The sequence below is a fragment of the Prunus avium genome, chromosome 7, assembly GCF_965620075.1.
Source record: "Prunus avium chromosome 7, drPruAviu1.hap1.1, whole genome shotgun sequence".
NCBI lineage: Eukaryota > Viridiplantae > Streptophyta > Magnoliopsida > Rosales > Rosaceae > Prunus > Prunus avium.
The window spans coordinates 30,025,427-30,040,345 of NC_142290.1; the positions used below are offsets into that span (position 1 = coordinate 30,025,427).

The following is a 14,919-nucleotide window of genomic DNA, read 5'->3' on the forward strand; positions in this document are numbered from 1 at the left end:
AGACTGCCTCAAACGTCAAGAGAACAGTGGTGTTTGGGGCATTAAGATCTTCTATATATGTCACCCCACTTTACTCTGATCTTTCTAACAAAGATTTGATTATAATAATGAGGGGTTTCAGATCTTTTCAGGCTGATAATTCCATTCAAGGAATATATTGACAGTAAAAATGTGATGGACGTGACATATATTGGTTAGAGAGTTGAGCTTCCACTCTTTGGGAGTGATGTGTGTGAGAAATCAATCACCTATATTGCAACTTGGTTAATTAATATATAAATTTATATGGCAAAGAAAATATAGCCCATATACATGATTCACCCAAAGAAAATTTTAGGATTAGCCTAGCCAGCTCTATATACAAGGCACGATGGCCAACTACGTATTATTGTAGATACTCTAGATTAACAAGCATCTCATATAAAAAATTATATATTGTATGTGACGGTGACATCAGATTTCGTGAATCGATTTTATTTTGTTTTTTTATTATTAAGTTGAACTCGATTGGGTGAAGATGAAAGATCTAAGCCAAACCTAAGCTTATAGCTGGAACCAAGGAACCAACCATCGAGTTGAAGATGACCTCGTTTTAAGGTTTAATATTTTTTTTTTTGGGTCATGGTTTAAGGTTTAATATATAGGATTTATATTGGATACATAATGAAATGGAAGTCTAAAACCACAGTCTTAGTTATAAAAACAAGATTACCACTAAGTCTAACAGTCAACACAGGATTCGAACTCTGAGTTGAATCTAGACTTGAACTCCTTTTGGTTGGATTAAATCTCTTATCTAAGTAATTAAAATATCTATAAAGTTATATGTACTTTTATGTATATATTAATTCTTTTAGCAACCTTGAGGAAACAAAGGAAGTACATATTGAGCCGAAGAATCTGAAGGCCTAGGACCTCCTGGCCCAATCCTCCTCTATTTTGGGTTAGTCCATCATCGGAAAAGGTTAGCCCTGTGCGACATAATATTAATATATACTTATATGCGAAATTCTATAGTGAGAGTTTCATATACGGACCTCTCATGTGAACATTCTTATTAATCACATGATCATTTCATTAAACTTAAGTAAGGTTACTATTTAGATGAATCATGTGGCTAATATGAAGGTCCACATATACGGTTCATATATGGCACCCTCTAGTGACAAAGCCATCACGGGACCAATGTGGTCCACTCTATTTTTACATTTTTTATTTGTATATTATATATGATATATAATATTATAATATATTAGATTAATTTTAGGATATTTATCCTAAAATAAAATAATATATTAGCTTCTTTTTGTCTACAAATTAACCATAAAATTTCTTGGTCTCTCTTTTACTCATCTCCCTTAAATCTTCTAGGTTAATTTATGATATTTTCACTAAAAACTCCTAAAGTTTTAACCTTTCTTTCTCTTCCTCTTTTGTTTAAAGCTTTGTGAATTTTTTATTTTCCTCATTTTTTATATGTATGAGTTGGATACCTTAATATTGCGCTTTATAAACACTTTTTTCTATTTTTTTTTTCTCTTCTGGAATATAAATTATCAAATTTTAAGTCTTTAATAATGTAGATGATGATATTAGTATTTAACCAATTTAAAATATGAAATTCATGATAATTATGAAGAGAAGACAAGGTTTATGAAGGGCCCCTCTAATGTGAAATCCTGGCTCCGCCACTGGCATCCTCACCAAAGAACGACCTCGCACTTATAAGTATGACAAAATGTTCAATATGCATAAATTGAATGATATGGCTAAATTATTGTAATTTTTAATTCTTTAGACCTTTTAACAACCAACTTGAATGATATGACTAAAAAAATACCATCAAGTCATGTTCATCGGGTGACCAACTAGCTTTTCGATAAGTGGTATAACTCTTCCTAATATTAAAAATATTTCAAGTTCGAATTTTCCTTCCCAATAAATAAATCATGTTCACTAGTTTCATGTGTCAAATTCTCTCTTGAAAAATTATAAATTAATCATTTGGAGAAAATGATAATCTCACCCAAAACTAGTATTGTTACCTGATACAATTTCTAAAAAAAAAGGGGCTAACGCCACAATTTGCCTAGCCAACCACAAACTAGCAACAGCTATTGGTATGTAATGTCCACGATTACTGTGCATCAGTGGCTCGTAATATATGGCTGGAAAACAATTAGCCACTGAAGTGGTGGCCCATGCAATACTTTGCCACAGCTAGGGCTAGCCCATGGCCAGTTGTTGGTTGGCATGGGCCCACTCCATCTGTGGCCAATTTTATATATGTTTATAAAATAATTTTTCACTGACACTTGGAGAATGTGCATGAATAAAAAAATTGAAAGTGTTAGATATTTTAATAAAAAATTACTTAGTATAGGCCATGAGATAAGTATATTTTTTCCTTACACTGGAAGGACGTGCAAAAAGTAAAAAATGGCAAGTTTCTATACTTACTTAACATAGGCCACTAACACAATGGCGGACTCAAGAATTTTTTTAAAGGTGGCCTAATTTTTTTATTATTTTGAGAGATCTTTTATAACCAGGAATTTTTGAGCTAATAAATATTATATGGTAGGGTTATATATTTTTATATAGAAAATATGGTAGGATTTCAGTGGGTAGAAGAAGAAAAAAAATTTGATTTGGAGGCTAAAATAGGCTGAATTCTAAAAGATAAATGAGCTAATATTTAATTGTAGTGGACTTTGTTGTACAATAAAGACTAAAGTACAAAACCATCACTGGGCTAAAGCCTAGTTAAGCCCCTTCGTAGGTCTGTCCTTGCACTGACACATGGCCAATTTTACTTGAGCTTAGCCATAGTATGTGGCGAACATAAATGTAAGCCGCGGGTGTATCCGTGACTTATATTGAGGTTTTCTAGTAGTGTAGAATTAGAGCATCCATCCCAAAACTAAATATAGACATTACTCAAAATCATAAACATGTTCTAACTCCTTAGAACTGATATAAGTACCTTATTCTATAAGCACACATGTATATTAATTCAACACCTTATCTTTTTGCAATGTATCATTTAGCAAACCTCTACATTTATAAAGAGTTATTTGTTGCACAACCACATCAATCTGAATAACTCAACATATGATATATGACACAACATGATAGCAAAACCAACAAAAACAGTTTCCATAAGGGATAATTGATCCGCTGTTAAGCATAACATGAGTGAATCCAATATAATTAATGGCTACATGGGTTTAATTTCTACATTAATTTTTTGTTATGTCACAGCAGTGGGCAAGTTGCAAAAACCATGACATGGTTTTAACAAACACCTCACCTGCATACCCACTTAATTAGCTCTCACTAGCAATCTCTAATTGTAGCACTAAGAAGCGACTTAAGTGCATGCATTTGGGACAATGCCATCATTAATTTTCTTGACCAACAGCAACAGGGTTGCCTTTTCCACCAACTTTGCAGCTGCAGGCAACCAACTTCTAACCTATCGCTTAGCTTAATATATGTATTTTATTTTTAGAAGAAAAAAAACAAAAACCCCACCTCTTCAAAAGCTTACTATTTATATAAAAGCTGCATGAGAGTCGTACGTGAACGATCCTTATGTGGGAAGAATTTAATTATAGGTATATGTACATACATATATTGAATTCTGTCTTGTGAGACATCAATGTCTCTCCATTGAGAGAGAAATTCCGCTTGCATATATGCCAAGTTTTTCTTCTCCTTACTAATTACGCGACTCACGTCTCTAAGAAGAAGACGGCTGTAATTGCATAAAAAGAACGCTGTATACTATACACTTGGTGAATCCGTCTTGTCCAACAACAACTGTTCGAATTGAGGAGGAGAGAGAAAGTGATGAGGGAGGGAGGGAGGGAGGGAGACAAAAGGTAGTTGAGAATTGCAAAGTTATATAAAAAGTGATAGCCCAAATATTATAATATTGTTTGCCTGTCTATCCGTACACCCCAAGGTCCTGATAACATCATTACCAGAGGACCAAAATAGATCATATATACTTGATGGTTGGTGACAATGTAGTGCCTCAAACTCAATACAACAGTACTTGTTTGTGATGCCTTATCGATGATGATCTATCTGAGCTGAGTGAGTTTGTGACTTGGGAGTGAATTGTGGGTTCTGCCCCCCACAATAACCAGAGTCTTAGAGAGCATGAATGTCACACTCTGAAAGAGACACCGCCGCAGACAAATGATTTAGATAAGGCTGAATATATATATATAATCTGGGTTTCTTCAAGGAGTTGATCTGTAAAGTGTTATATATGAAGCAAAAAGTTTGAAGCTGCTTTGAATTATGCAAAACCTTTAGCCGTGTAATTTCCGTGTGTGTGCGCCACGGTTTTGTTGAAAAAATAGCGTCCATGTTGAAATTAACATTTATCAATCGACATGCAAAGCACAATTTACATATATTCCCAGACCCCATTTTGGAAACGTAGAATTTAATCAACTGACTCCTGTTCTTATATGGAACACATCTGGTGTACATTATTAAATTTCATAATTAATGGAGTTCCGAATCTCTGCATTTAGAGTTCGTGCATTTTCTTGTATTCACTTTAATTTTCTTTGTTCTTCTCATTTTTTAAGTTTTCCGGCCATCAAATATTGGGTCCAAATTGTAAACTGGCGTTAAGCCTAATAAGAATTATGGGTTGGGCTCTAGCTTAGTAGCTTTGGCTGATTTGGGAACATAGATGAAGAGGGCCAAGCCCAAGCAGTTCCACGAAGCAGATGGCCCAATCTGAACTCCATAAGAGCTCAATTATTATCGTTAAGCTAACTTGGAAGTTTGGCTTCAAATTGTCTTTTCGTTGTTTTATATTATTTCTCATCATTCTCTCATTTTTCTAGTCTTATGTTATCATCTGTCTCAACTTCATATTTGGTTAAAGTAATTATAAATAAATAAACCAAAAACAGTTTGAAACAGACAAAGTTTAACCCTAAATCAAGACCACGAAACCCAGTGGAAAATCTTCCATAACCCTCATTGTTGCATGCATGATTCAATGGTGAGCACTAGCACTCAAGAACAAGCTGATGTTATGGTGTTTATTTCTTCCAAAACTAGAACAGATCCCCAAATTCAAAATTTTCATTTTCTTTTATTGAAAAGGAAAATATGACTAGCACATATCCAACAGCCAATCGCGGTATCATCATGTACGGGTTGGAGGATATAAAAATTAGGCTCAAACAACCCTAAAGAAGAATTTATCAGTTTTGTTGTTTGAATTTTGAGTTGGACTTTTTGAAGGTTCTTGTCCAAAATTCCCAATCCACCTGGATTCATTTTGAAATAAGCAGCAACCCTATGAAGCTATGACTATGAGCAAAAATCACATAAATTTGAGTGTTAGTCACGTGACGAAACAGATAGACGAGACGATGATAGATGATACTAACTAAATAAATAAACCTTGAGATTCATTGATATCACACACAAGAATTACAAACCTGCTGTCTCTCAACCTCTCAAAGGCACTAATTGTCCATATTGGATGGGACTTTATGATTCAAAACAAAGATACTTTTGCCAATAAAAAGATCCTCCTTTAATTAATACTTAAATCAAAGCCTCCAACTTTCTTAAGATTCATGATTAAGCTTTTTAGGGTGACAACTCACTCCCATATACCGATAAGACAACTTTCAGCCACCAGCAACCCAAAAGCTAAAACCCTTAGTTGGCAAATCCTATGCCCTCTCCGATATGTTTTCCGGCCATCTAATTAAACCCTACTTTGACTAATCTTTCCTCTCCCTAACCCAATGACCTTCCCTAATTTCCACTTTTTCATGTCACATTATCCTTTTCTTTCTTGCTGTAATTATTCAACAATCCTTATCAACACCTTTCATTATCATGCAATGGGGCCCCACAGCTATCATCAAACTTGCCCCACATTTGATTTTGATGAACAAAATTTCTTCTGGTGCGGTCACGACCACATTGAGCAGCTGAGTTTTGGTAATGGGAGATGCTTTCATTGGATGAAACTAGCTTTACAGTCAGCTATAGCATCTGTTATGGATTCTCCCTTGCTCCAATCGGAAATCGACACGTACCTATTGTATGCCGTATATAGTTTGCTTGCTGTGCTTGTACAGTGTTTGATCTTGAAAATACAAGTAGATGTAACATCATTAACTTAATTAAACAGTTTCTACAAGTTAAAGTTCTTCCCATTTAACCATGAGATGTGGTGTGATGGTAGCTCACCTCATTCTTTAACCATGAGGTTGGGGATTCGATCCCCGCCCATGGGAATGGAGCGCATTTCGTGGCCAGCCGTTTACCTTTATTGGGAGAGCTCCCGCGGCGAAAGGGATTAGTCACTGCTGTCGGCGGTGAATACCCTTGGGTCTCACCTAAAAAAAGTTCTTCCCATTTGCTCTATAGGTGGCCGCAACACAGTCGTATTTTGTCATGTCATTTTGTGTTCGTGTTGAGTAATAGCCAAACTTATAACATATTTTAATTACTTATTCATATGAAACTAGTTTACCGTGATATATGAGATTATAAGTTTATCGTTCGTATGCGTGAGATGTTGGTGTAATTTGCAACTTATCGTGTGAGTAATTGTCACCTAAAGTATAGGATTCAACCAAATTATTTTCTTTGTGCCCAAGGGTGTGATTTATTTATTCAGAAAAGAATGTACATTTGCAATATTTTATGGTTACCTAAATAGCTTACTGAAACCAATGCTGTACGGTGGATGGACATGGATGTCAGTTTATCAACCACATGAAGGGCCGACATCATTCTGATAATAATTTTAATTTTCTAAGTATTTGCCTGAAAACTGGACCTTTAAAAGGCCTACAAATTCTGATGACTGATGTGACGAAGGGTAAGTGAAATAGGAACAATTAAAGAGCTAGGACACTCTCCCTCTACAACCTTACAAAACTAGGGCACTAGACTACCCTTAAGAACCCTAAATTCAAAAACAAAAACAAAAAATCTTCATGCTCAAAAACAATTTTGAAAATGGTACATGCATGCATCTAAATTCTAAATCCACCAAAAATATATATACATAGTTGACATGCTTTATGAGATTCAAATCTGAGCAATCAGATCTCTACCAAAAAAGCAAAGCTTGAAAAAAGAGAAAAAAAGGAGGAGGACTTTCATGCTTTTGGGCTCAACCCCTTTTTGAGATTTACATGCACAAGTTGGATAATCCTATGCTATTTCATGTAGCTAGAGCCTAAAAGAATCAATGAGAAAAGTAAAGAGGTCCTTTTATTTTCTCTCTCTCTCTCTCTCTGCCTTCCTTGTGTGTTTGTCTGTCTCCCCCTTTGAAATGTCCTCATCCATCCATCAATCCTGTCCGTCCATCACCGATCCAGCCATCACAGATGTGATTGCCAGCTACATCAGTGGGACCCCCACCTCCCCCAATTTTTTGTCTAGGCAAGAGGGTCTTCGCCTTCCTCACGCATATACTTGAGAAACCTTTGCATGAAATAGAGAAATTATTGTTTTGCTATCTCTTACCAATATCGCTATGATACGAGCAATGAGCAATAATTTTGTTGTAGTTGTTGTAACTAAGTTTTTCTTCTCTCACTGTACCTCGCCTAGGTCCATAGGGCCATGGGCTAGCTCATCACCAAACGTGAGCACCCAATCATTCAGTCCTCGATGGTGCCACGTCAGCCGGCCCCATAGGTAGCCAATGGCTATAATAAGAAGAGAGATTGGGTAGGGGTAGGCTGCAGCACCTGATCAGCGCGGTTTATGGGCCACTCGTGCACCCTTTTTTGAAAAAACATAAAAATTTGCAAATTATTGTTGTTTGTTGATATTATTATTATTATTGTGCATATGCATGGATGGAACGTTCTGCTGCTTCAAAAGCAAGCTATCAGATCTGAGGCTCTCTGAACATCTCAGACTGCTTGCGACTCAGAAACACGAAAAGACTGAGATTCTTCTGTACACTACGTCCCCATACCATACCCTTCCTTCTATTATTTCTTTCATTTAACCCTTCACTTAATCCGTACACACTTTCTCAAAACCAAAAACAAAACCAGGAACACAAAGGATTATTTGCTACAAATCTGGAGACCTAAGAAATGGTGAAAGTTCAAATCTTGCAATCCTTTAAGTACTTAGGTCTTCCAATTATATCATTAGCAAGTCAAAACGCAATCAATTATACCTTTGTCGAGTTTATGATTCACATCCGTATATCATCGCGAAAGCGTATAGTTTCGTAGTTTAAACCGATCAAACATTAGACAGTAACTAAAATGCAATTAGAAGTTTATAAGAGGAAAACTTGCTTGTAAAAGTTCATAACCACAATGTTAAACACACAAACCTTGGAATTAATGATTGAGAAATATGAATTAAAGCAAGTATGAAAGCGAGCGACGAGAAAATGCAGCCGTATTAAATGATAAAGGAGGTATGTAGTACAAGATTGTCAGTAGAATAGCTGCTAATCACATGGGCTAGCTTTGATATTTATCTGATCATGGGTGGTCCAACGGTCTCAGATTAACTGGGGTACACTCCCTAAGATGACGTGGAAATCATCAGCACGGATCAGCTCAGCTGCACTATTTTTACATAATTAATTCTTCAATTATTTGATTTTGTTTGCCCCGTTTTGCAAGGTTTTTGAGGTGAAATTATTAGTACTGTGTATTAATGTTTGATCATCCAAATCTAATTATTCGATTGATAATATATATATGGGAAGGATTATAGTTTTAGATAAAATTTTAAGCAAGAGATTTTATGTTCTCAATGGAAAAATTGTTGTATCAGATACAATTCTTCAATTAATCCATATTTATTGCCAAACAATTAAATTTATGGAAATATGAGTAGCAATTTCTTCTGTTTAATGCGAGGACAAGTAATGTAAGTGGTTAAGGCACTCGCCTCATCACCCACCCAGTGATTTTGGGTTCGAATCCCCCCAGAGTACTAGCCTCCTTAATTTCATGGTTATACGTAACATCCAACTAAATGATGTGAACATATGCCACATAGTAGACTTGACTTTATCTCAAGAGCCAATGAACGAATATGCCGCCAAAAGACAAAATCTTAGTGAAAATACGTCTAGCCAAAGAAGCACCATTTTCTTTAAACAAGTCTTAATTGTCCAAATAAGAAATCCTCAATTTTCAATGCAAAATAAAAATTTTAAAAATAACTCTTCCATTAGATATAAAGTACTTCAGAAATAAAATAATTTCCAAGGTAAAATATTATTTTGGTATGATGTTCTTAGGCACTTTGGGACATGCTCCTTGGTGCATCAACAAGATATTGGAAGCATGGAGGCAACTTTTAATGCAAATGATTATGAAAAAGTAGTGAAAACCCTTTCTTTCTTTTTTTTACCTTTTTATTTAATGAATTTTAAAACAAATATTTTAATATCTCCAACACTTGTATGATATGAATGCATAAAGAGATTGCCGGTGCTTGGAACGTGGTGGAACAACAAAGATAATAAAGTCATCATAGATTAAAAATGGAGCAGAAAAAGTCCTATTCCAAGTAAATATATTTAATTATGATTAGGAAATATATCATAAGTTTGATTTTGATGGTTTTTTTGTGTAAAAAAATGTACCTCGGATATAAATAATTTTTTTTTAAAATTTAATATGCTTTGATCGCCAACACATGCAAGTGCCACAAAAGTGGTAAGAGTTATTTATTAGTTTAAGAAACTGGTCAACTGACTTTGACCAATATATACAAAGGGTTTCAACTTTAATAATGTCAAATACGTTGTGCCTCCATGACTTAATAATTTCGACCCAACATGGGAACATACACTCTTCTTATATGTGATACGTACAAATTACAAACTGAGGTTGTTTATGCAGACAATTAGGATTATGAAAAACGCAAAAGGAACATTTGAATTAAAAACGTGCTCGGAGACTTGTAGCTTTAGTGGTAGAGAACACGTACATTTGAACCTAAGGCCATGCATCAAGGAGAGACACCCATGAAAAATACAAAAAGAGGCAGAGAGATACATATATTTGGATTCAAGTGCGCAGGTCAGGTCAGCCCATATGAATCTCTCAAACACCACCCCATCCCCAAAGTGATCTTTGACCTTTTTCTTATCCTTAAACCACCTCCCAAAACGATTCTCTCTCTCTAAACGACAACCCTTTTTTTCCCGTTTTCCGCAAACGGCACACCGTTCATGCAAAACACCCCGTTTTGGCCCATTTTGTTTCTTCATACAGTACTTCTGTCTACAAAAACCCTCCTACGTTAAAAGCCTGACGTGGCGGTCTGTCGTTGGCAGCACGCCCGAAAACTTGCCAGTAAACAGGCAATTTGGTCAAAAGTCCCCGATCGGATCCCATGCACTGTACACGCGTCAGCACGCCACAAACTTCTTGCCATCCACTCCCATCCCCACACGTGTCGATCATTGATTCGTTCACCCACACATCCCTTCCTACACCCGCACACTCCCTCGCAAAATCCCATATCCAAAGCGAAAAGCCTTGTCCAAGTTGCAGCTCTGCTTATCCCTGTGTCCAAACACTCCCAATCCCACGCTCCGGACACAGAGAGAGAAGGGCAGTGAGTCACTAGACGTATAGATACATAAACACACATACACTTTGACACAGACATGGGACCATTGTCCTGTGCTTAAATTCGACCTTTTTCGTGAACGACACGATCCGACTCTGCCGCTCTCTCTCTCTCTCTCTCCTCAAAAACACACCTTTTTTTTTTCTTCACTTCATTTTCTCTCAACACTCCTCTTAAACCAACTTGTGTTTTCTCTTTCTCCCTTCTTCTGCTATTGCTTCTTTACTTCTCCATGGAAATGGAGGACCAGTACAACATGTCAGACCTCCGGCAGCTCATGAACGGAGGAGGAAGTAGGGCCCACTTTCCCTCCATCCCCTTACAAGCCGCCACGGAGCTCTTCCCGAGCCACCGAGTTCCGCCTCTCACGGCTCCACCTGCCCATCATCATCAGCAGCACCATCACTACGAGCAGCTGATGATGATGGGCCGTCCTCAGCCGCATGATCATCATATCATCAACCCTCGTGGGCTCCACCATCACGAGTTCCGCTCTCCAGATTCTGCTGCAGGCGGCGGTGCTGCTGCTAATAGTGCCACTGTTACTGCTTCTCTCAGTGGTGGTGGTGGGTTAATGGAGGCCGAGGCTGGCGGCGATATTGGAGGTTCGGGGAGATGGCCGAGGCAGGAGACTCTCACACTTCTGGAGATCCGATCCCGGCTTGATTTTAAGTTCAAAGAGGCCAACCAAAAGGGTCCCCTCTGGGATGAGGTCTCTAGGTACGTTTACATATGCATACATACACACTTGTACTAAATATTATCTGCCCTACCCTATAATTTTCTCATCCTTTTTTCTTTTTTCGTTCTTGGTTTCTTGGTTTGTGGTTTCTCTTAATTAGACGGTGAAAGAATTGTTTTGGAAAGCAATTTATTTATTTATTTAAACTTTTTTTCTTGTTTTGAGTTGGAAAATGACTGAACAAGGAAGTTCAGTTGGAAACCCAGGTGCTATTCTTTTCTTTTGATTACTTCATTTCGAGATCTGATGATGGCTTTCGTGTTGTGCAAAATGGTTACTTAATCACTTCTTTTTTCTTTTCTTTCTATACGTTTTCTATTTTCAAAACGCGACCCTTCTTTTAAATGCAAGTTTTTATTTGTTTTTGTTTTTACCCAAATAATGGGTGGCCACTTCCATGCTTGGCTACTATGAATCGACTGGCTTTTTATCTGATATGGAAAAGACATGATTTACAAGAAACGTACTTCCCCTCACATAAGACTTGCCATTATTTTTGTTCACAAATTTGAATGGTCATATGCTTTTGTCTCGAATAAGTACTGTAGTTGCTCGGCAAAAGGAAACCACATGGAATTCTTATAACATCAGCATTAGGAAAACAAAGGACCATGAATTAATTCACATGGCTACAACTTTTTTTTTTGTGTTTTTAGACTAGTCCATTTTGGAATTCAATTTAGGGTTCCTTACTATTATCAAGTGTTGAATTTTCTTGTGGGTTTTTTTTTTTTAATTTATTGTCTTCCTCATGTTGATTAAGTAATCAATTTGGTGCAGGATCATGTGTGAGGAACATGGGTATCAAAGAAGTGGGAAAAAATGTAGAGAGAAATTTGAAAACTTGTACAAGTATTACAAGAAGACAAAGGAAGGAAAGGCTGGAAGACAAGATGGTAAGAATTATCGCTTCTTTCGACAGCTTGAAGCTCTCTATGGAGAAACCACCAATTCCGTAGTATCAACATCACTCCCAGAAGCCCATTTCATTGGTAATAACAGTAATAACAACAATCTTCGTTACCAAACAACGATCAACGCTCAAGCCAATCAAGAGATCACTACTCCCTATCATCACTCAACTGATCAAAAGCACTGTGACAGCCTAAGCCTCTCTAATTCCTCCGAGTTCGACACCTCCTCGTCGGAAGATCAGGACAACAATGATGTCAGCGCGGCCGCAATGGATGATGACTCTCCAGACATCAAGACAACGAGGAAGAGAAGAGGTGGGAGGGGATGGAAGGTGAAGATAAAAGAGTTCATTGATGCACAAATGAGGAAGCTGATGGATAAACAAGAGGAGTGGCTGGAGAGGTTAATGAGAACTCTTGAGCAAAAGGAGAGGGAGAGGATGGTGAGAGAGGAGGAGTGGAGAAAGCAAGAAGTGGAGAGGGTTGAAAAAGAGCACAAGTTTTGGGCCAAAGAGAGGGCTTGGATTGAAGCAAGGGACAAGGCTTTAATGGAGGCATTGCACAAGCTAACAGGAGGATCATCATCAACAGATCAAGCAAAGGCTAACTATAGTTCTCCATCACCTGATCATGATCATGATCAGCATCATCATCATCATCATCATCATCATCATCAGACTAGTTCTGATCATGATCAAATTGTTCATAACACTAGTAGTGCAAGGGAGTTGTTGAATAAGAAGCGCAAGGAGAATGTGAATTCAAAAAGCTCAGCTTGTTACTTTCAGAACAATGAGTCTTGTTCCTCATTGTATAGTAGTCAAGGAGGGTATTGTGCTGAAATGAATGACCATGAGCAAGGTGGTAATAATGATGGGTCTAATAATTCTCCTTGTGGCAATGCAAATGTGGGAAGTGCAGTGCAGGATAATTGTTTTCCCTTCTTGATGAGTGAGGGAGAGAACTTGTGGGAAAACTATGGACTGAAGCTCAGCAAGGGAAGCCAAAATCAGTGAGGTCATGTGGTAGATCAGCTGGCAGAAAGGCAGAAGACAACTTGTTCAGTTGCTTTAACTAGCAGTGTGTGTTTTCAAAGGAGAGGTTTGACTTTGATTATGGGGTTTCAGAAATTTGAAAATATACCCCTCTCTCTCTCTCTCTCTCTCTCTTTCTCTCTCTCATGTGAGGTGGGGCTTACAATATTGTAAGCAAGGAGCTAACTGATGAGGATTATTCATGTATAGGTCTGAGTGATGTTTTAATGGGACTAAAGACATGAAAATTTTAGAGGGGAATAAAGCATTTTATTTTCTTTCTGGAATTTTAATGGGGAAGGGAGAGGTTACAGTGTTGCTAGCTAGTGTTTTGTTATCATCATCCTAGTCTCTTTTATGCAAAGATTTAATTCCTTTATCATGAAAATGTCTTCTTCTTCTTTTTTTTTGGTTGTTGTGGGTTTTTATTTATTTAAATCTCCATTTGATTAGAACTCCAAAATAGTTCTTTAGCACTCTTATCATTTCAACTTTCCTCAATAACAACTCGCTCCATCGGCAGTATGACTATTTTGAAGTGTTAATACCAACTCCTTTCATGCTAGTACTATAACTGTACGTTTATATATCTTCTTCGGAAATGGCATGGCCGTTCGAGCTTAAAACCTTATAACAAAATATTAAGACGATAATTAATTTCTTGCCTTTTTGGCTATTCAAGGTTGGGGGAAGTGATGATTTTTGTCTTAAAATGAAAGGATTTGTAGTTTTAAAAAGAGGTTACAAACTAATGAAGTAATTAATCCATCTCCTTATGCATAGCATCTCGTGGTTAAACAGTTAACTGTGGTGCTTTGGTTGAGCTTAATTTAAGTTCCAATTAACCGTATGCAATTAGGTTACTTATCAATTCAACCTAGCTAGCTAGGTATACTCTTTGTCCAACTCTTTATTAACATGAACAATACATATATTAAAATCCCTCCATCATTAAAAAAAAGTTACTTGCCTCAGACAATAATTGAAGAATAATGCTGTTGTTTTATTTATATACGGTGAAATATATATATTTGCTTGGTGCATTGCGTCACATAAAGTTTTCCTCCATATGGCACAAAACACACAGAGAAGAAGAAATGTGAGATTGCCAAATAAAAAAGAAAAGAAAAAGGAAGCAAATTCGTTTGCTACTTTGGAAGTTGCCTTCTGGTTTGGACATGGAATGGCTGGTACAGCTATAGAAAACTGACAATATTGGAAGCTGGCATACGTGCAGTGCATCTTAGCAAAGCAAATGTACGAAGCCTCCTCCTCACCAGGAAAATGTCATTTTTCTGCAATTGAAAGCACTCAAAGTAGTGATGATATTCATTGAGTATTAAATGAAAGGGTGAGAGAGACATAAGAAAGAGAGAAATTATTATCAGCAGACCAACAACATATCATTCTGCAAAGGGAGAAACGTTTTTGCGATGTAATTATTTAATATTGTGTTTTAGGAATTAATTGAATTCGTATTATCCATAAGTACATCAATGATTATGTGCTTGTGTCTAACTCAATTTGATAACTTCATTTTTTTCTCTCTTCTTGTTCCTTGCTTGCTAGGAAACCCAAGATTTGTCCTCTCACC

The 14,919-nt window shown here is 36.9% G+C and overlaps 1 protein-coding gene across 1 annotated transcript; it reads left to right on the forward strand.

The window, feature by feature from the left end:
* Positions 1 to 10,686: 10,686 nt before the first annotated feature.
* LOC110753578 (trihelix transcription factor PTL) lies at positions 10,687 to 13,612 on the forward strand. Its single transcript, XM_021954509.2, has 2 exons — positions 10,687 to 11,355; positions 12,158 to 13,612. Exons 1-2 carry the CDS (start codon positions 10,868 to 10,870, stop codon positions 13,305 to 13,307), a joined length of 1,638 nt encoding a protein of 545 aa, XP_021810201.1. The 5' UTR covers positions 10,687 to 10,867; the 3' UTR covers positions 13,308 to 13,612.
* The last annotated feature ends 1,307 nt before the right edge of the window (positions 13,613 to 14,919 follow it).

What these genes read in the sequence shown, in the direction of transcription:
- LOC110753578 (XM_021954509.2), top strand. Translation starts at nt 10,868, where the DNA reads ATGGAAATGGAGGACCAGTACAACATGTCAGACCTCCGGCAGCTCATG. An exon ending in CTCTGGGATGAGGTCTCTAG is followed by an intron (nt 11,356 to 12,157) that starts GTACGTTTACAT and finishes AATTTGGTGCAG; the next exon opens with GATCATGTGTGAGGAACATG.